The sequence below is a fragment of the Beta vulgaris genome, chromosome 4 (assembly GCF_026745355.1).
Source record: "Beta vulgaris subsp. vulgaris cultivar EL10 chromosome 4, EL10.2, whole genome shotgun sequence".
Classification (NCBI taxonomy): Eukaryota; Viridiplantae; Streptophyta; class Magnoliopsida; order Caryophyllales; family Amaranthaceae; genus Beta; species Beta vulgaris.
This window is the reverse complement of record NC_079205.1, coordinates 56,283,483-56,303,072: the sequence shown is the minus strand read 5'-3', so window position 1 is coordinate 56,303,072 and position 19,590 is coordinate 56,283,483. Positions and strand designations below refer to the sequence as shown.

Here is a 19,590-nt window from a genome sequence, read left to right as displayed (position 1 = left end):
ATGAGATGAGAGATTACCTGGATTTGCATCAATAGCTGTTGTTGTGCATGGATATTCTGAGAAATCTCTTCACAAATGTGATCATATTTCGCTATTTCCTTCTTGAAAAGATCCTCATAAGATCCAGTACAGGTCATTAGTTTTGGCAGTATGTCATCCTGCATTAGTTGACAAGTATATCAGCCAACTAAATGAAGCAAAAGCAGAAAAATATAACACTAGAATACATCAAAATAAACACATGTTATGCTGATTCAACCTGTTCTTTCCTAATATATTTGATGAAAAACCTTTAAAAATCTTACCCGGAAGAGTGTTATTCAAGGAACAAAAAACAGCTTAAATCATGTTGCTAATATGAATCACTATTAAAGAAAATAGAAAATGATAAAAACAAGTATTTAACCTTTCAGTTCAAAGAATTCCATAAGAAAAAGAAACGAAGACAAAGAGTAAAAGTCAGGAAGATAATTACTCCCTCCTTTTTTTATTAGATGTTCCATACCAATTTGGCACGGTGTTTAAGAGTTGATTGAGTTGAATAAAATATTGGAGTAAATTAGGTAAAATAGTAAATGTTTGAATGAAATTTTTTGGAAAAAAGTAATTTTGGTTAAATAGATTGTGTAAAGTAATGAATATTGACTTTAGAAAAGGGTAATTCATTAATGTTAGAGTAAATAAAATAGGTAAAAAGTAAAAAAGTTATTTTTAGATTGGTTTGGAACATCTATTTGAAAACGTCCCAAAATGGAAACTGGAACAACTAAAAAAAGGAGGGAGTAGTTTATAGGGCCAAGGATTCCACCAGAAATATTTAATCAATAAGGACTACATTTTTCTACATGTTAACACTTGTTTGATTGGAGCAGAATAAACGCAAGGACTGACAAAGCCAGAAGTACCTTTCTTTTCATTTCTTTAAGCATGTCCTCAAGGCCTGCCCGCTCAGCTCCAAGAGTCTCCAGTTGCCTCTGCACAAACAAGAAAATGAGTTGTAATATAATGAGTAGCATAGAGAATTTTAGCCCTTGCATGAAGCATACTTTTAAAAAGAAGAGGTAATATAAGTATCTGGCATTCAAAATCACAAGGAACGAAGAAAACAATTTTATACAAGTCATTATGTTGGACATTACGTCTGAGGTTAACTTCCTTAAAACAAGCCTGTCCCCCCACTTGAGTATACTGTAATCTTCTCTTTCAAAAAAAAAAAAAGAATTAAAAAATCAAACAGGAAAAATAATTTTACAAGTGTTCTATTGATTCCTTGTCCGCAGAAAGTCCATTGCCTTGATGCAGTCAACAATATTAAAAAGCAATTTGATTCATGCAAGGAGATCAAATAGAGATCAGGAAAGGACAAATGTTTCTGCAACATGAAAGGGGCAGCAATATCAACTTCCTCATCAGGATTTGATTTATAGGTTCATCAATGTGAGATAAAGAGAGATAACCCCTCCCTGTGTCTTTCTCCATTCCAGTTATCACAAACAGCAGCCCAACAAACAGGGGGACACAAATTCCCTTAATAGAAAATTCCATAAAAACAATGCTAAGATGCTCTTAACAGCAAAATTCAACCAACATGGAAATCACATTTTGCTAATCATCATTATAATTATCATGATTTCATGAAAAATCTATGGGAAACAGTACTTATCTATTAAATTCATAGCTAAAGAATTATTATGATCAATCAATCAATCAATCAAAGCCTTATTCCCATAAGAGGGGTCGGCTAACATGAACCAAAGTGACTATTCCGGGAGGTCATCCTAAAGAATTATTATGATAAATCAAAATATTTTAAAATCCAGGAGATGATTGCATGGATGACATAAGCTTCACTAGCTTACTATTGTACATAAAGAAATTCAAATTATGTTCAGCAGCCCCACATCACATCAGACTCAATTCATTCTCACTTTTATTATGCTGGAGAAAGAAGCAAAGAACAGAAAGGGGACGCTTGTGCAGATGTACCCCATTGAAGAAGAAAGATAAAAGATAACGAGGAGAAAAGAGCACCACCACCGCAGAAGACTGGTGAAAACAAGAAGCCATTGCCATAGTAGGTGACTGGAGTGGTTTATATGTGTAAAAAGTGTCAACTAAGTTACTTTTACAAAAAGAAAAAAAAAGAAAAAAAAAAAAGAAAAAAAAAAAAAAAAAAAAAAGAAAACCCAAATGTCTTGAATGTTAATTTTGAGGAACTTAAGTTCTTAACTTCAATCTTAGATCTAGAGTTAGAAAGTGACGATTCTGTTTTCTTACTCCAACATCTGACCCATATTCAATGACTGCACCCAGGTTGGACTAGTCAACAAGGGGTCGATTGAGGTAAATGACAAGTCCAAGCATCAAATGGCTTTAAAGCTGGTTTTTCTAGTTTAGTCTGAAGCCCTCCCTTCTCTCTCAATCCTTTAACTAATTCATACAAGAAACCAATAAATACACCCATATCAACAGAACATATTTTCCGAAGACCAGGCATGAGCTGCTACTTGATCAAAGAGGCACAGAAAAGCCACTCCTTGTCTCTCTCTCTCTCTCAGATTGCACAAAACAATTTAATTTACAATGCACAGAATATTACTACCGGGGACCACCACCATCATACTCCCACATTTCCATTTGGTCCCACTACTTCTCTCTTTCAACAACATTATCTAACCTATAATTAAAAGGAAAAATCGCCAAAAAAAGTCAATCTTTGCTCCATCCATCAAAAATAAGTTAAGCTTTATTTACAAGCTTAACTTATTTCTGGATATCAAAACTTCAAAATCTTGACTTATTTTTTGCAGATAGAGTAAAAGTTTGGCTAATCTTTGACAATTCTTCCTAATTAAAAAACTAAACTTCCCTTATGTTGCAAACAAAGGACTAAGGAACTACGCAAATAAAAAATCCCTTAGTGCAACTACGCAAATTTCTAAAGTGAGTATATTGCACTTCTTTAGATCACCTCTGTGAAAAGTAACATTTTTCGTTGAGTAATTTTTTGTCCTATTTCATATTTTAGGGCACTACTAGAATGATGTTGTCTTAAAGAGTTTTTCACATAGCAGCTTTTAGTGGATCAAATATACAAGCATCTGACACAAATAAGCATTTCATGGGAATACAATGTCCATGAAATTTTCTCTTACATCAACAGGATAATCAAGTTGAACCCCACAAGTTCTTGAGAAAATCTCAAAGACACATTCACATCTAGGAAAACCTCATAAATGCAATTACAAATTTACAAGTATGTTTGAACAATCAAAACGGGGGAAAAACTTACCAGACTTTGCTTCAAAGCTCCAGCTATCGCATCCTCATTTGCATCCAAAGACATAATTGGCTTTGCAAGCGTTGGAAGTGCAGCCTCAATCTGATACAGAACAATAGTAAACAGAGAAAAATTACAAGCGGCTCGGTCGAAGGTAAGTTAACTTCCTTTCCCCCAATATTTTCCCTAAAAGCTAAGAATTATAACCAGACAGCTTAGAACCATAGATACATTCAGCAAAAAGTTCAATCAACACCTCAGAAAACAAAGAGACCATAAAGCTTGGGTGATTTAATACAAACGGGACCAATGTGCAAAAGATAAGGCATAATGTTAAAAAGTTTAAAATAAATTAAAACCTAGAAAATAGAAAAGTAGATAACAAAGCCCAATAATGCCGTAGAATTAACATGGTACTGCAAAAAGATAAAAAGGACATGAAAGTCAATGACATTTAAGAAAGTGAATACTTAAATTCAAGAAATCAAATTAACTTCATATAGAGAATATATAAAACCTAAACTAAGAGCAATTCCCATGAGAGGCCAGATGATGAGGTGGCAAGTTGCTACATTTAGTCAGTGATGTCAATTAATTCTTCTAAACCTGTACAACTCTAAGGATCATTCTTACAGACAAAGTTAAGGTAACAGGCCAGGATGAAAACAATGGAAAGCCCACTGTTGTACCCAAGCCGAACCTAACCAGCTGATAACCCTACATCCTCTACCATATATTCAGGAAAGAATCTAAAATTTGGGTGCACAAAATAATAGTGATGGTTTTAACTAGGCGCTACATTAAGATAATGATAACTATCCTCTTAACCATCAGCCTATGTGTTCTGTTCTTCACAATGGAAAGGTTAAAAAAATTCGAAGTTTTGAAAACAATTTAGATAATCCTGTCTGTATGTTGATCACAAAGGAACTTTTCAAAATCCATGACACATAGGTCAACCCTGTTAAGACCACACTCAAAATTCTACTTCCTCCGGTTTTTTTGGATGTTACTCTTTGACCGAAAAGCTCTCACATTTTTGGTCAAGGTGTAACATCTAAAAAAATGGAGAAAGTATTACATTTTATCATACACAAATCAAAAGAGTTACTATAAGCAAGGAAAGATCGAGGAGCATACAGGATGGCGATCAAGAATGGACATGAGGGCAGAATGATCTCTAACAGAACGCTCAATTCTAGCATCACTTTCACCAGCTTGCTTCAAGTTTGCAGCAAATCTGTTCAGCCTATCGAGTAAGTTCTTTGTAAGTGTGCTGGATTGCGGCCTAGTCCATCGTGTGCCAAATTGGCTTCTAAATTGAGAATCTTCTTGAGATTCTTTCTGCAGAAGTTCCTCTGTCTGGACTAATAATTCATGATTGACCCTCTTCAGATCTCGAAGTTGTGTTAACTCAGCTTCAAGTGCAGCTGGGCCACCACTAATCTGCACTGCTTCTACATCTTCTCTTAGATTATCTGGAAGGGTCACATTTCCTTCTAAAGCAAGAAGAGAATCAGGTAAGTCCATTTCTTTAAGCCTCACTCTAGCCAGCTCACTTCCCTGTTGGAGTTTCTCAGCTTGTGTTCTGATAACATCATCAACCATCTCTGTGTACTTGGAAAGAGCTTTTGTACTACTGTCTGGCACAAGTGTTAAAAACATCTTCTCTTTGCTTGCATCCAAAATTTCATCGAGAGGAATGGGTTTTACCATGGAGAATGCAGATAAAGGAGCCAATGAGGTGGCCGGCGGAACCCTTTGCAGGTAGACTCTATCATTCTCCTTCATCGCCCTCTCCAAATTGTAATTTAGACTTGCCTCTAGCTTAGTAACAGCATCTAGGAGCTGAGCAGGAGCACCTTTTGACGATCTCTTCACATCAGATAGAGAAGCAATCCCAGACTTTAGCCTTGCAATTTCTTCGGCTATCTCCTCTTTTGCATGGAGCTCTAAACTGTATCGATAACAAGCCTCAGCAAAAAAAAGAGATGCCTTGAGCTGCAAATGAGCTATCCAAGTCCTGTCAAAATGTTGACTAAGAGGAGGAACATTCAGTGCACCTAAAGGCTAAAGCTTCCTCATAGTATATTCCAACCTGCAATTTGCAAATTGAAATCATCAATACAAAGCAAACGCCGCAACCTATTTCTACATGTTAATTGAAATCATCAACAACAGATACTTGGAAGTTGGAACCAACCAAAATTGGATACTCATCATCAGCATACTTGAATTCACATACTAACTTATACACACCCCATCTCAAAAGCAACAAATTCATCAAAAAAAATCCAATGTAAAGACAATAATGCATAGTTTTCAACTCCAATTCTTCCCCAAATCATCAAATTTAGCCCTATCTCTAAAAATCCAATATAAAGACAGCGAAACGACATGATACCTGACGAGAGATCTTAGAGCAAACAACGGGACTACTCCCTTTCGCAATACTAGTCTCAAAAACACACTCCTGAGCCTGAGCCAACATCAACCTCTCAAGCATCCCAGCACACTCAACCCCAATATCAACCGTAGCAGCACCCCCAGCAGCGGCCTTCACCGCCACGGAATCCCTCAAATACGCAAACACCCCGGCAGCGAGCCCGAAACTATGCACAGCCTGCTTCCGCCCCTCAACCGTCCCGCGCCCAAATTGAACAACACAGCGGCCTTCTCGAGGTGGAGATTGATCTGGGACGACTTATTCCTCGGCTTAAACGCATCGAACCAAGTGAATTGGAGGGAGAAATGGGGAATCGGGTCTCCATTAGAGAGAGGCACTTCAAGTACCTGAGAAGGAGATCTCGTCTTGCTGGGGCAGAATCGGAGGGCTTTTCGATGTCGGAACGAAGCTGTTTGACGGTTTCGAGATCGTCGTCGAGGTCCTGAGCCTGGCGCTCTGAGTAGTTGAAGACGATGTAGTTGCGCAGAGGACGGTATAAGTCTACTGTGTTGGTCTTCTTCTCGTGGATTGCTAGCATTAGGTTTGTTGTTGCTGCTGATGATGTTGAGGTTCATGTCGCCATTGTTGATGATCACCAGAGAGGAGAGAGAAAGAGAAGGAAACTAAATTTGGGATTTTTCCTAACAATTTTTTGGAACAGTACCTGTCGCTACGCCATTGTCATAATTTCCCTTTTTTATAATCTACTCCCTCCGTTCCCTTTTGTTTGTCCTATTTGGAATTAAGAAAAATGAATCTTGCATTAAAAGAAAGATTTAATTTAATAAGATTCTTACTTGGAAAAAGAGTTATTGACTTTTTTATTTACTATAATGAGAAAAAAGTAATAAATGTGTATTGGAAAGTGAATTTTTTGAGTAATCTAGATAGTGGTTAAACTTTTATTTAATGTGATGGATGAAAAGTAATAGATGTAGTTCATTTATCTATGAAAATTATGGATAAAGTTGGAGTTAAAAATAGAAAAGATTCTAAACAAGACAAACATTTAGGAATTCCATTTCAGGAAACAGGACAAACAAAAGGGAACGGAGGGAGTAGTATGTTACGGAGTATATTATAAGGTAAACACACAGTTTGGTGGATAACTTTTATACGGACTATTTTGCGACATTAAAAAATAAATAATTAAAATTAAAAGGTATAAAAAAAATATTTAAAACAAAACAATAAAATATCTTATCCAAAAATATATTTAATAAAATATCTTATCCAAAAATATATTTAATTTTATTAAAAGATAGTTACTTAAATGTTAAAAAAATCTAATTAAATTTTTTTATTTTTTTCACAATGGTTTAGCACCAAAAAAATAGATCACAATGGTTTCAATTCATTCATCAAAATTGAATTGTTTAATTGTTATTCTTTTCAACATTAAAGTTCTTTTAATATCAATATTTTTTCATTTTGAATAAAATATGTCGTGTGTTTATGCATCTACATCTACAATAGGATTTTTAAGTTGATATTTAATTGATGTTACGGTAATCATTTTTTTTATTATTAGTATACAAGGTAAGAAATGCACGCATATGCGTGCATAGCTATTTAGGATAGTTAATTTTTTTACTAATTTTAATTTCCTATATTTTTATTATATACATTGAAATAAAGATTTCTATTATATTTTTTAAGATGAAATACATAAGGTTTTTTTTCTTTTGGATTAGAACTATTATTTAAATCAAAATTGAATTTCTCTATATACCTCAGAAAATTCCACGCTTCTTTCTTCCTCTCTAAACCCTCTGGTTCTCTCAACCTAGGGTTTCTGTAGAGTTTTTTCCTCCCTTCCTTGAATCCAAGGTAAGGTTCTTTTGTTTTCATTCATTTTTTCCTCTCAAATTCCCACGGTTACATAAGCCTGTGGTTTTGCATTTGATCTTGGTTCACACACGTTTCTCCTTTCCCTTCGTTTTACTCTCGGTTTCGTCGACTTCTATGAGTGGACCGCCGGGCTTGGAGTTGGGTTTTAACCCTCCCTCATGGCCGGCGAGCCACCCTTGATTGGTACCTTTGAAGTCGGATGGATGGTCGGGCGGTGTTTTTCGATACTTTGGGCTGTTATTTCATTGTTGAGAGGGAACACGATGGCAGCTTTGGTTCCCCCTTGTTGCTACTTCCAAGAGGTGTGTGGTGGTCGGCTACAGTCGAGTGGTAGTGGTATGGTGGCGCCGAGGATAGTGTTGGTTGTTCGCTTCGACGATTGGGTGGTTCGAGTATGGAAGAAGACTAATCGATTGTTTTATTTACTTCGTGGGATATCAATTTTAGGTTTTTCTTTTTTATAAGTGTTAGTCATAATGCCCTATTTGCTTTTAGGTCAAGTTTCAATAAAGGTGTCCTTTGGAATTTGGGTACTTTCTGATCGCAATTCTTGGGTTATTGGATATCTTCCATCCGCTCTTTCTGCTTCAAGGAGGAGCCCTTGGCTAAGTCTATGTCCTTTGTTTGGTGACTATCAGGTGCCAGCTAGTACACGACAGGTTGTGCTAATGGTTACGGCCTCAGACTTGTGTGGGAGATGTTTTCAATTTTCTAGTGTTTTGTTGTTCGAGATACGCTATATCTCCTCTGGACATTGGTGGGCATGGTTTCATTCTATTTGTCATTTTTGGGAAGACTTTAGACATTCACAGACCGACGCAACTACGCAGAAACAGATAGAAGGCTGGACTTGTGCGAACTCACAGATCAGTATTGCTTCAGATGAAGGAGATTTTTTAAGGCGTTTATTAATTAAATTTGTTTCATTAATGCATAAAGTTCATAGGTTCTATGATTGTCTGTTAAAGTTTTTCAATTTTGTCAAATTGTAAGTGCCGTTTGGCTTTACTATGAATGAAACGTAGTTAGTTTTCTCGTCAAAGAAAAAAAAAACTATTATTTAAAAAAAAAATAGAAGAAGGAATTTTTTTTATTTTTTTCTATTTTACATTTTATTTACATAAGATTTTTAGTTTTAATCTTTTTCCACACATTAATATGAAATTATATTATGTCTTAAATCTTTTTTTTAAAATATTATCTCATTTTTTTTTTTTTTAGTTTCTTAAGCAAAGATTTCTATTTTAATCTATCTTTAGATGTAAGATAGATATTTTATTTTTTTTGGATTTTTAAGAATTAATGGTTTTTTTTTTTCTCTTGGAGTCACATTTTTGTTATTTTATTTTTGTTTTAGATAAGATTTTTTTCATTTAGTTTTAATTTCCTATTTTTCTATTTTATTTTTAAGAGTAATTTTTTCTTTATTATATTTTTTTAGATGAGGTTGATGAATATTTTAGTTTTGGGTTTGTGCGCAACATTAGTTGCGAGCTTTAAAGTATAATAGATGCTAATGAAAAATAATGATTATCGCAACATCAATTAAAAATCAACTTACAAATACTTGTGTGGATGTAAATGCATAAATAGGGTATAAACATACGACATATTTCAAAATAAAAAATAATATTAAAAGATATTTAATGTTGAAAAGACTAACAATTAAACTATTGAATAAAAGAATTCAATTTTGATGAATGAATTGAAGTAATTATGATCTATATATATACATACCATTAAATTGTATTTTAAAAAAAAAAATTATTTAGATAAGATAGATAGTTTTTCTTTTTTTTTTATTTTGTTCTGATTTTTTAATTTTAAATAGATTTTTTTAATGCTTTAAGTAACTATCTTTTTAAAAAAATAAATATTTTTTTGGATAAGACAATTTTTTTGTTTTGTTTTTAATATTTTATAATTTTTATTTTATTTTTAAATGGTATCGGGCAAAATATTCCGCACAAAAGTTATCGACTAAACTTGGCCTTTTGCTTTATAATATAACATAACATAGATACACATCAGGATTGTTAATTTTTGGATAAGATATATTTCCTTTTATTGTTTTTTTAGATCTAGATGTTATTAAGTTGTTAGATATTTTCGTTTTTATTTTATTATTTTTATATTTAGTTATTTAATTTATTTATTTTTAATTTTTTGGATAAGATATATTTTTTTTATCTAGTATTTTTTTATTTAATGATTTTATTAAGTTGTTAGTGATGTGCCAAGTAAAATCTACTGGTCACGTGTCCACTCATTATTGGATCAAAACGATCCACATGGCAAGCGCTATAAATAAAATAAATCTGGTCTGAAACGGATCGGATATCAGATATCCGTACACCAAAGCGGTAGTAATGGATAATCTACGGTATAGATAGATGACAAGTGTCACCCATCCGAGCTCCCGAAGGATTAAGGTGAAGCACCTATAAATACTTCGGAGGAAGCTCATTTTAGGCGACGACTTATCTCTCACTATTCTCACAAACCACCTCATTTATTACTTGAGAACTCGTGGTCACTTTTTATGCTTTGCTTAGCACCTTTACATTCCCTTTAAATCCGTACTTACTTAAGCATCGGAGGGGAGATAATCCGAAAAGGATTATTCTCCTTTGTGCAGGTGCCAGGCCACTAGAAGTGCTAGGAGCGAGAAGTGCTAAGGCGAGGACTAGTGCTAGGACTCACCTTGACTTGGTCAGGAGGGAGCAAGTGCTAAGGTTCGTACGTTCATCCAATAGAGGTCAGCTCTCCCGGGGTAGCATTGACGGGAAGCCTCCACCCCTCTCTCAACCCTGCAGCTCAGAGGAAATGTTGTAGCCACCCCCATTTTAGATGCTACAACATTTGGCGCCGTCTGTGGGGAGGCAATCAGAAATGGCTTCAGGAGATGACCAAACACGACGAAGGACGAACACTCCTCTATCGTCAGAAAAGGAAAGTAATCCCAATGGCGAGACACACCTCGCACAATCCGTTCTTCAAGCTGTGGAAGACGGAGTGGAGTTGTCTGTCTAAGACTTGGATAGCAGGTATGTCACTCATGATATCCTCAAGAAGGAGATCAGTAAGGGGGTGGACGAAATCTGGGATCGCTTCGCCGCCCAGGAGAATCTGAAAGCAAGACTCGACGCTCTCCAAGCGGAGAACGCTCGATTGAAGGCCCTGCATGCTGGCAAGTCTAAGGTGACTGACAGTGAAGCTCCTTCCAAGTCCCAAGCTTTGGAGTATCACACCCCAGTAGCTCCTCACCTAAAGACGATTAAGATCAAGAATCCCACTCCCAGAGACACAAGTAAGTATGTCTCAGCTGAAGTTGTTCCCTTGGAACGAGAAAAGGGGCAGGCTAGGAAGTACCGTAGCACTCCTAAACCTGTCACCACCACAACCACTACTCCGAAGGTCACTTCGACCAAAGGACCATATAGGTTTGATGATGCCTATATGGAGGATGACATCTCTTCGCATGAAGAACAAGAGGATGTAAGGGCACTCATTGAGAGGAGGAAGCGAGATCGTGAGACCTCCTCCATGGATGCTAGAAAGATTATTGAAATCAAGAAGGAAAGAAACCAAGATGTCAGGCTAATCCTGGAAAAGAAGAGAACTGAGAGGCTTAAGCAAGCCACTCAAGATGAAAAACACTCTCTGACCGGGTCTACTCCGGTGTGCATGGACCCATCCCATCGTTCTTATAGAACACATGGTCCTTCCCATAGCACATCGAGGCAAGTCGCGGGTCACCCATATCACCAAGAGTTGGAAGTCCGTTCCCACCAATGTGGGGGTACCATCAAAGCGGTGGTCACTTGGACCGAAGGCATGAAGATCAAGAGCTGGAAGTCCATACCCACCAACGTGGGGGGTACCGTCAAAGCGATGGTCACCTGGACAGAAGGCATGGACATGTTTCCCATGGGGTGGTAAGGGTAATGCAAGCGCTTTCCCTTACCGACAAAAACCCATTTTCTGCCTCTATCTTGATGGCTACGCAATCTCAAAAGATCAAGTTTCCCTCGGTGGATGCATACGATGGAACGACTGACCCTGATGACCACTTGGCCATGTACAAGCATCTCATGCTAACTACCCAAGCTGATGATGCCACTTGGTGTAAGTACTTCCCGGTCACCTTGAAGGGCTTAGCACAAAGATGGTTCAGTCAACTTCCAACCAGTTCTATCCACAACTTCAACGAGCTAGTAGTACTCTTCACTCACCATTTCATGGCACATCGCCAAGAAAAGAAGAGTAGCTTGCATCTTGAAAGGATCCAACAGTGCCCCAATGAGAGTTTGCGAAGCTATGTCAAGCGCTTCAACAACGAAACTCTCCAAATCTCAGACCTGCCAGACCGAGTGATCTTTGACAATTTTTTCAGAGGCCTGGACGAAGATAGCCCCTTCAAGTTCCAAATGGCCAGGCAAAGGGTGGCAAGTCTAAATGAGTTGATGAACGAGGCGGAGAGATGGATCCATGCCGAAGAAGTATGCGCCGTGAAAAGGCCAAAAGACAAAGGAGTATCTTCCTCATCCAAGCTTCAAAGCAACCTAGGCCATCAAAGTGGTGGGAATGATCGAAAGAGGTCTAGCACTTGGAACATTGAAATAGAAGATTCATCCAAAAAGGGGAAGGGTCAAAAGAAGAAGAAGTGTAGCTATACCCCAACGGTGGAATACACCAAGGATCTATTCCAAGTTTACAAGGAGGTTAGCAAAGATGTACCGATAGAAGACCCTCCCCCAATCAACACTGAACTTGAATTAAGGGATAAGTCCAAATATTGCGAGTATCACGAGGATGTTGGACATGTCACGGATGATTGCTTCACCTTGCAATGAACCATGGATCGCCTAGCACACCGGGGCAAGGTGAAGAAGCATTTGATTAAAAGGTTTATGGCGACGTCTCCATCAAACGATGGTGCCCCAAATGACGAACATTCCGATTCTATGACGATCAGCAATTAGCTTGAGAGTGCTATCTAAACCACCATCCAGCCAATTGCTGGGGGCAAGGAAGAGAAAGGCACGCAAATTGCTAATGATCCTCGATGATCATCAAGCCTGGAAATGCTCGCACTTGTAAATCTCTTGGATTAGCCTGAAGATGTTGAAGCTTGTATGTTTTGGAGTTGCTAAAGATTGAATGAAAGCCTTCAATACTTTGAAACTTCAAATATTTACATGCAATAGGGCAACTCCCCTTCCGTAGTTGTAAAGTTTGCCTCAAAGCGAGTGCTAAACTTACGACGTAGTCTCAAAGTGAGAATATCTATTTACTATTTGCAAAATGGAAAATATTTACAAGTACTGGGGCAACTCCCCTTCCATGGTTGTAAAAGCCTCAAAGCGAGTGCTAAACTTATGACTTTGTCTCAAAGCGAGAACATCTATTTCTTGTTGAAAAGTGCAAAATAAACCAAGTAAATATCGTTGAATTAATTCAATCGCATTAAGTATTGGCCTTAGCACATCCTAAGGACCTTAATTACTGATTGTGCGAAGGGCAAGCGTCCCATAAAATTTGAATTAATTAAATCGCATTAAGTATTGGCCTTAGCACATCCTAAGGACCTTAACTACTGATTGTGCGAAGGGCAAGCGTCCCATAAAATTTGAATTAATTAAATCGCATTAAGTATTGGCCTTAGCACATCCTAAGGACCTTAACTACTGAATGTGCGAAGGGCAAGCGTCCCATAAAATTTGAATTAATTCAATCGCATTAAGTGTTGGCCTTAGCACATCCTAAGGACCTTGGACACTGACTGTGCGAAGGGCAAGCGTCCCAAAAACCCGCGAATGGCAAACGTCCCATAAAATTCGCGAAGGGTAAGCGTCCTACAAATTAAAGCATGCAAAGGGCAAACGACCTTCTAGACATGCTAAGGGCAAGAGTCCCATAAACTAGTGAAGGGAAGTGACCCTGGATAAGTGCGAAGGGCAAGCGTCCCACAAATTCGCGAAGGGCAAAGTACCCTCACATTATGCGAACACTTCGACTTAATCCCCAAGTTTAAGGGCAATCAGTATGATTGATTGACTTGACCCCACTACTAGGCCTCAAGTCAATCAATTCTTGGAATCTATAAACTTGGAGATTTCGTCTTAAAGAAGTGTGATCGCACCACAAAGTTGTAGGGACATCTGCAAAGTGCCATGGCACCGACTTGTACCTCCAACGCATTTGGATAGAACTCGAAAAGTGCTAAGCACGCGAAAATCTCGAAAAGTGCTAAGCCCCGAAAAGTGCCAAGCCCTCGGAAAGTATTGGCCTTAGCACATCCTAAGGACCTTGGACACTGACTGTGCGAAGGACAAGCGTCCCAAAAACCCGCGAAGGGCAAACGTCCCATAAAATTCGCGAAGGGCAAGCGTCCTACAAAGCATGCAAAGGGCAAACGACCTTCTAGACATGCTAAGGGCAAGCGTCCCATAAACTAGCAAAGGGCAAGTGACCCTGGATAAGTGCGAAGGGCAAGAGTCTCACAAATTCGCGAAGGGAAAAGTACCCTGACATTATACGAACACTTTGACTTAATCCCCAAGTTTAAGGGCAATCGGTATGATTGATTGACTTGACCCCACTACTAGGCCTCAAGTCAATCAATTCTTGGTATCTATAAACTTGGAGATTTCGTCTTAAAGAAGTGTGATCGCACCACAAAGTTGTAGGGACATCTGCAAAGTGCCATGGCACCGACTTGTACCTCCAACGCATTTGGATAGCACCCGGAAAGTGTTAAGCACGCGAAAAGCTCGAAAAGTGCTAAGCCCCCGAATAGTGCTAAGCCCTCGGAAAGTGCGATGAGCGAGCTCACCGTTTTGTAAAAACGATCACTTTTGAGTCGCACCAGATCTCCAAAAAATGCTAAACACTCGGAAAGTGCTAAGCACGCGAAAAGCTCAAAAAGTGCTAAGCCCCCGAAAAGTGCCAAGCCCTCGGAAAGTGCGACCAGCGAGCTCACCGTTCTGTAAAAACGATCACTTTTGAGTCGCACCAGATCCTCAAAAAATGCTAAGCACTCGGAAAGTGCTAAGCACGCGAAAAGCTCGAAAAGTGCTAAGCCCCCGAAAAGTGCCAAGCCCTTGGAAAGTGCGACCAGCGAGCTCACCGTTTTGTAAAAACGATCACTTTTGAGTCGCACCAGATCCTCAAAAAGCGCTAAGCACTCGGAAAGTGCTAAGCATGCGAGAAGCTCGAAAAGTGCTAAGCCCCCAAAAAGTGCGAAGCCCTCGAAAATTGGGACAAGCGACATCACCATTTTGTGTTTATTATCTCTTCTGAGTCGCGTCTCGCCTTCTCAAAATGGAGACATGTTCTATGAAAAATAGTGGGCTCTAAAGAAGGCAAACGTCACTTGCTAAGGTGCTATACTACCAGTGGCATTTTGGTAATAAGCAAAAGCAAAATATATAACTGTGGCCATGGATGACACGGACAGTAGCTTACAAAAAGCAAGAAAAGAAAAGTATGCAAGTATATGTTTATATATATATATATATATAAGTATAAAATATTATATATAAAAGTAAGATGGCAACTGCATGCTAAGTTTGCGAAGATATATATGCATGCATGCAAGTATTCACTTGAGGACCATGCATGCATGCGAAGGTCGAAGTGTCTCGGATGGGAGCTCAAAGCCATCATCTTCATCACCATCGAAGCTATTTCCCTCGCATCACGATCATCTTCATCACCATGGTTCCCTCTATAAGATGCAATAGTGCTCTATGTTAAGGGCAAGCTGCTCAAAGTCATCCTCCTCGCACCACCATTATCATTAGCTCACAACTTGGCGATGGTGCGAACCAATGTAGGGGGGTGCGACGGCGACGTCACCATTTCTAGTCGCATGAACCTCCTCGCAAGTGCGAGCCTCAAGGTGCGACCGGCGAGCGCGCCGTTTTGTAAATTTGAAGGCTTTGAGTCGCACGTCTATTTCCCTCGCAAGTGCGAGCCTCAAGGTGCGACCGGCGAGCGCGCTGTTTTGTAAATTTGAAGGCTTTGAGTCGCACGTCTACTTCCCTCGCAAGTGCGAGCCTCAAGGTGCGACCGGCGAGCGCGCCGTTTTCTAAATTTGAAGGCTTTGAGTCGCACGTCTACTTCCCTCGCAAGTGCGAGCCTCAAGGTGCGACCGGCGAGCGCGCCGTTTTGTAAATTTGAAGGTTTTGAGTCGCAGCTCCAACCTCCCATGCAAGTGCGAACACTAAGTGCGGAGATGAATGTGTAATGTGCGACGGTGTGTGCGAAGTCCCTCACTTCAAGTCCATCATCTCACAAGGTGCGAAGGAGGTAGTGCGAAGGTGAGTGTGCGACGGTGAGCGCGAAGCCAGTATGCGAAGATAATCGCAACTGCCTTGAACTTCATGTCATTTACTTGAAAGCCGGTGAGAGCTCATCAATGTGATTGTGTGCGAAGTGATTGTGTATAAGCATGTGGTAATCACAGTGTACGCATATATGGCGAAGTGATTGTGCGAGGCACGCCGAGATTACTTCGAAGGCAATACCCTTCCATTGTTCGAAGGTGGCGACGTCGTAGGCCATTGCTTAGCTCCTTTCTCATCGCCATGCTATCACAAAGAGCGACGACAATGGTGTGATGAGAATGCTTCAAAGATAGTGATTTACTACACCATCAATAATTGCTTCCAAGTTTTGTGCTTTGTAATTCTTCCAAGGTCATCGTCTTCCGTTTCTAGGCATCGCATATTGTGTTTCCTCCCTTTGTAAAATGCGAAGGCAAAATGGCGAGATAAGTTTCTGGAGGAGTGAACCTGCAACCCGTCATTAATGGCTAAGTTTCGAGCTACGAACATGGTGGTTCACATGGTTGCAGCAATCGGCTTAGCTATTAGTTTTGGTTAAAATTTGAAGCGAACTTGTGTACCAGAATGAGAAGAGCAAAGAATGCCCTTATTAAATGGCAACGATTGTAGCCCTGCGGTATGTGATGAAGCATGATGAAGCCAGTCATTTCGTATGATGTCGTGATATACTGATATGAAGAAGCTGCAAATGAAGACATCAAAATCCAGCATGTGAAGGAATTAATAATACATTTATTTAAAGTATTATTTCCTATTCACAAAGAAGAAAAGGCATGCAATGTACACAACATTTGACATTCATGGCCCACCACACATGTATATGGTTAATATATTAACCAAAATACAACAAGTGTCCAATTAAGGGTACCAAAGAAATTGCGAAGCGGTCCAGTTCGAAGGCTACTTGGTCAAACACCCTCCAAGCCAAAATGGCTAGGGGGTCTTTGAGAGGCAAATGATGTGCCAAGTAAAATCTACTGGTCACGTGTCCACTCATTATTGGATCAAAACGATCCACATGGCAAGCGCTATAAATAAAATAAATCTGGTCTGAAACGGATCGGATATCAGATATCCGTACACCAAAGCGTAGTAATGGATAATCTACGGTATAGATAGATGACAAGTGTCACCCATCCGAGCTCCCGAAGGATTAAGGTGAAGCACCTATAAATACTTCGGAGGAAGCTCATTTTAGGCGACGACTTATCTCTCACTATTCTCACAAACCACCTCATTTATTACTTGAGAACTCGTGGTCACTTTTTATGCTTTGCTTAGCACCTTTACATTCCCTTTAAATCCGTACTTACTTAAGCATCGGAGGGGAGATAATCCGAAAAGGATTGTTCTCCTTTGTGCAGGTGCCAGGCCACTAGAAGTGCTAGGAGCGAGAAGTGCTAAGGCGAGGACTAGTGCTAGGACTCACCTTGACTTGGTCAGGAGGGAGCAAGTGCTAAGGTTCGTACGTTCATCCAATATAGGTCAACTCTCCCGGGGTAGCATTGACGGGAAGCCTCCACCCCTCTCTCAACCCTGCAGCTCAGAGGAAATGTTGTAGCCACCCCCATTTTAGATGCTACAACAGTTAGATATTTCCATTTTTATTTTACTATTTTTATATTTAGTTATATAATTTATTGGATAAGATATATTATTTTTAATATTAGTTATTTTATTTTTTAATGGTATCTTAAGGGCAAAAAAGTCGTCACAAAATTTATTCGACCAAACTTGAGTGTTTTCTTTATAATATAACATAGATATAGGAGTATTACATATGAAACAATTCTAAATATTTATCATATATATTTTTGCTTTCATTAGCACCTATTATATATAAAAAAATTAATTTAATTATTTTTCATGTTTTTTAAGGGAGAACTCGTATACTTCTAATTATTTCTATTGTTTTTTTAAAGATTAGTTATCATGTATATTTTTTTCGCAATATATTAACTACTCTAAAGCAAGCAGCTAATATTGGGAAGAAACAAAAAATGAAAATCTCTAACAATCTTATTTAAAAAATATAATATAGAAAAATTTACTATTAAAAATAAAAAATAAAAATAGAAATTAGAACTAAACTAAAAAATTATCTAAAACAAAAATAAAATAAATAAAATAACAAAAATGTAACTTCCCAAGAAAAAAAAACTAATTCTAAAAAATGCATTCCAAAATTTATACCATTTTAGGAAATTTATTTAATTCTTATCCAACGACCCATGACACTTATTAGCAATATCGAATAAATAAAAGTTAAAACTTCTCTTTTTACTATTTTCAAACCTCGGCGACCTCGGATCATTACGTTTTTTTTTTTTTTTTTTTAATTGCAAAAGTGAGATAAAGACTCATACAAGGAAAAGAAATAAAAACAGAACATAAAACAAACTACTTGGCAACAAGCCTTGGTAAGGCCACGCCAATTACATCATTACTTAGGATCTTTGCAAGCTCTAAAGGAATGGTTTGATGCAGCTTAAGATTTTCGTGTGAAATAGTTCGGATCATTACGTTAAATGTGAAATAGTTCTATATTTTAGGTTTTATATTGATAGTCAATTAAGTTTAGATAGTTCTCAATTATTTCATTAGAATTAGTAAACAGACTATCAAAAAAATTAATTAAAATTGTTCCCTAATTTTTTTTGGTATAAGTTCAATGATCTGATTTGTCTCTGAAAAACAAAAAAAATGCTACATTTTCTAATTAAAAAGCCAAAAATCAAATATATCTATTATATAAGTGAATGGGGTAATGGTGTCCCCATGGGTTGGATTGGACCAGAAATTCAACTTGATTGGACCAAATTGTCAATTTTGGTTGAGTAGATGCCGCTAGATGGGGTGCGATTTGTCAGCTAGGGTGACGGCTACCATATCCTTCGCCTTCCTGCTTGTTCTACGCGTATCCCTCACTTCTGGAGATCCCCAGCATTCACAGTGCAAAGTAGTTAGCCAACGCTAAACCTTCACGTCTGGGGATCCCCAACAGTTAAGCGATGACTTCTTCATAGAGAAAATTCAATTTCAGATTCTACATTAGCCTCTCCAAGAAATGGACTGGCACCGAAAGTTTTTTTCTCATTCACAGTAACCCCACCTAAACGAGCAGGGCTCCTCATAGGATTACCTGCCGTGTTTTGAAGGGAGTTCCTGCCATCATCATTCACAGTAATTTCAAGCTAATTGTGTTGGTATTAATTCACTTTCCAAGTTATTACAAAGAACACCAAGCAATCTAGGGGAAGGGGGGTTGAACACAAGACATTCAAGCAATGAAAACAATAGCTAACATATGACAATCAGTCTGTGACTATATTACTGCTCCAAATAAGTCAATATTAAGTAAAAGCAACACCAAGATAGCTTACACGACAAATACAGATCTCAACGAATCCATTACGATTTTATTAAATAGCATACAACGAATGCATTACCATACCATTACCCAGACTTCTCATTAGAAATCGCAAATTGCTTAAGTCAAAACATATACAATATATCACAAGTTCTTGAAAAACAATAAACTAACATAATCAATACAATCAAACTAGCATATTAATGTCTCTCCACATAGTGCCTTCAAGGTTGCTCTCCTTGCCGAGTAAATCACTTAGGCTATGTTTAGTTCAACTTTATTTAAGCAC

At 38.1% G+C, this 19,590-nt stretch overlaps 2 protein-coding genes across 2 annotated transcripts in view; one reads left to right on the top strand and one right to left on the bottom strand.

Moving 5' to 3' along the window:
- The window catches only part of LOC104890606 (vacuolar-sorting protein BRO1-like), a 9,328-nt gene extending 3,019 nt beyond the window's left edge, over nucleotides 1-6,309 (bottom strand). The window contains 8 exon segments of the mRNA XM_057394398.1: nucleotides 18-158; nucleotides 906-974; nucleotides 3,293-3,382; nucleotides 4,421-5,347; nucleotides 5,349-5,378; nucleotides 5,685-5,932; nucleotides 5,935-6,027; nucleotides 6,030-6,309. Of these exon segments, the coding sequence (XP_057250381.1) occupies nucleotides 18-158; nucleotides 906-974; nucleotides 3,293-3,382; nucleotides 4,421-5,347; nucleotides 5,349-5,378; nucleotides 5,685-5,932; nucleotides 5,935-6,027; nucleotides 6,030-6,309 (1,878 nt within the window).
- Nucleotides 6,310-11,524: 5,215 nt separating this feature from the next.
- LOC104890717 (uncharacterized) lies at nucleotides 11,525-12,433 on the top strand. Its single transcript, XM_010676294.1, has one exon. It carries the CDS (start codon nucleotides 11,525-11,527, stop codon nucleotides 12,431-12,433), a length of 909 nt encoding a protein of 302 aa, XP_010674596.1.
- Nucleotides 12,434-19,590: the final 7,157 nt, after the last annotated feature.

What these genes read in the sequence shown, in the direction of transcription:
- LOC104890717 (XM_010676294.1), top strand. Translation starts at nt 11,525, where the DNA reads ATGCAAGCGCTTTCCCTTACCGACAAAAACCCATTTTCTGCCTCTATC.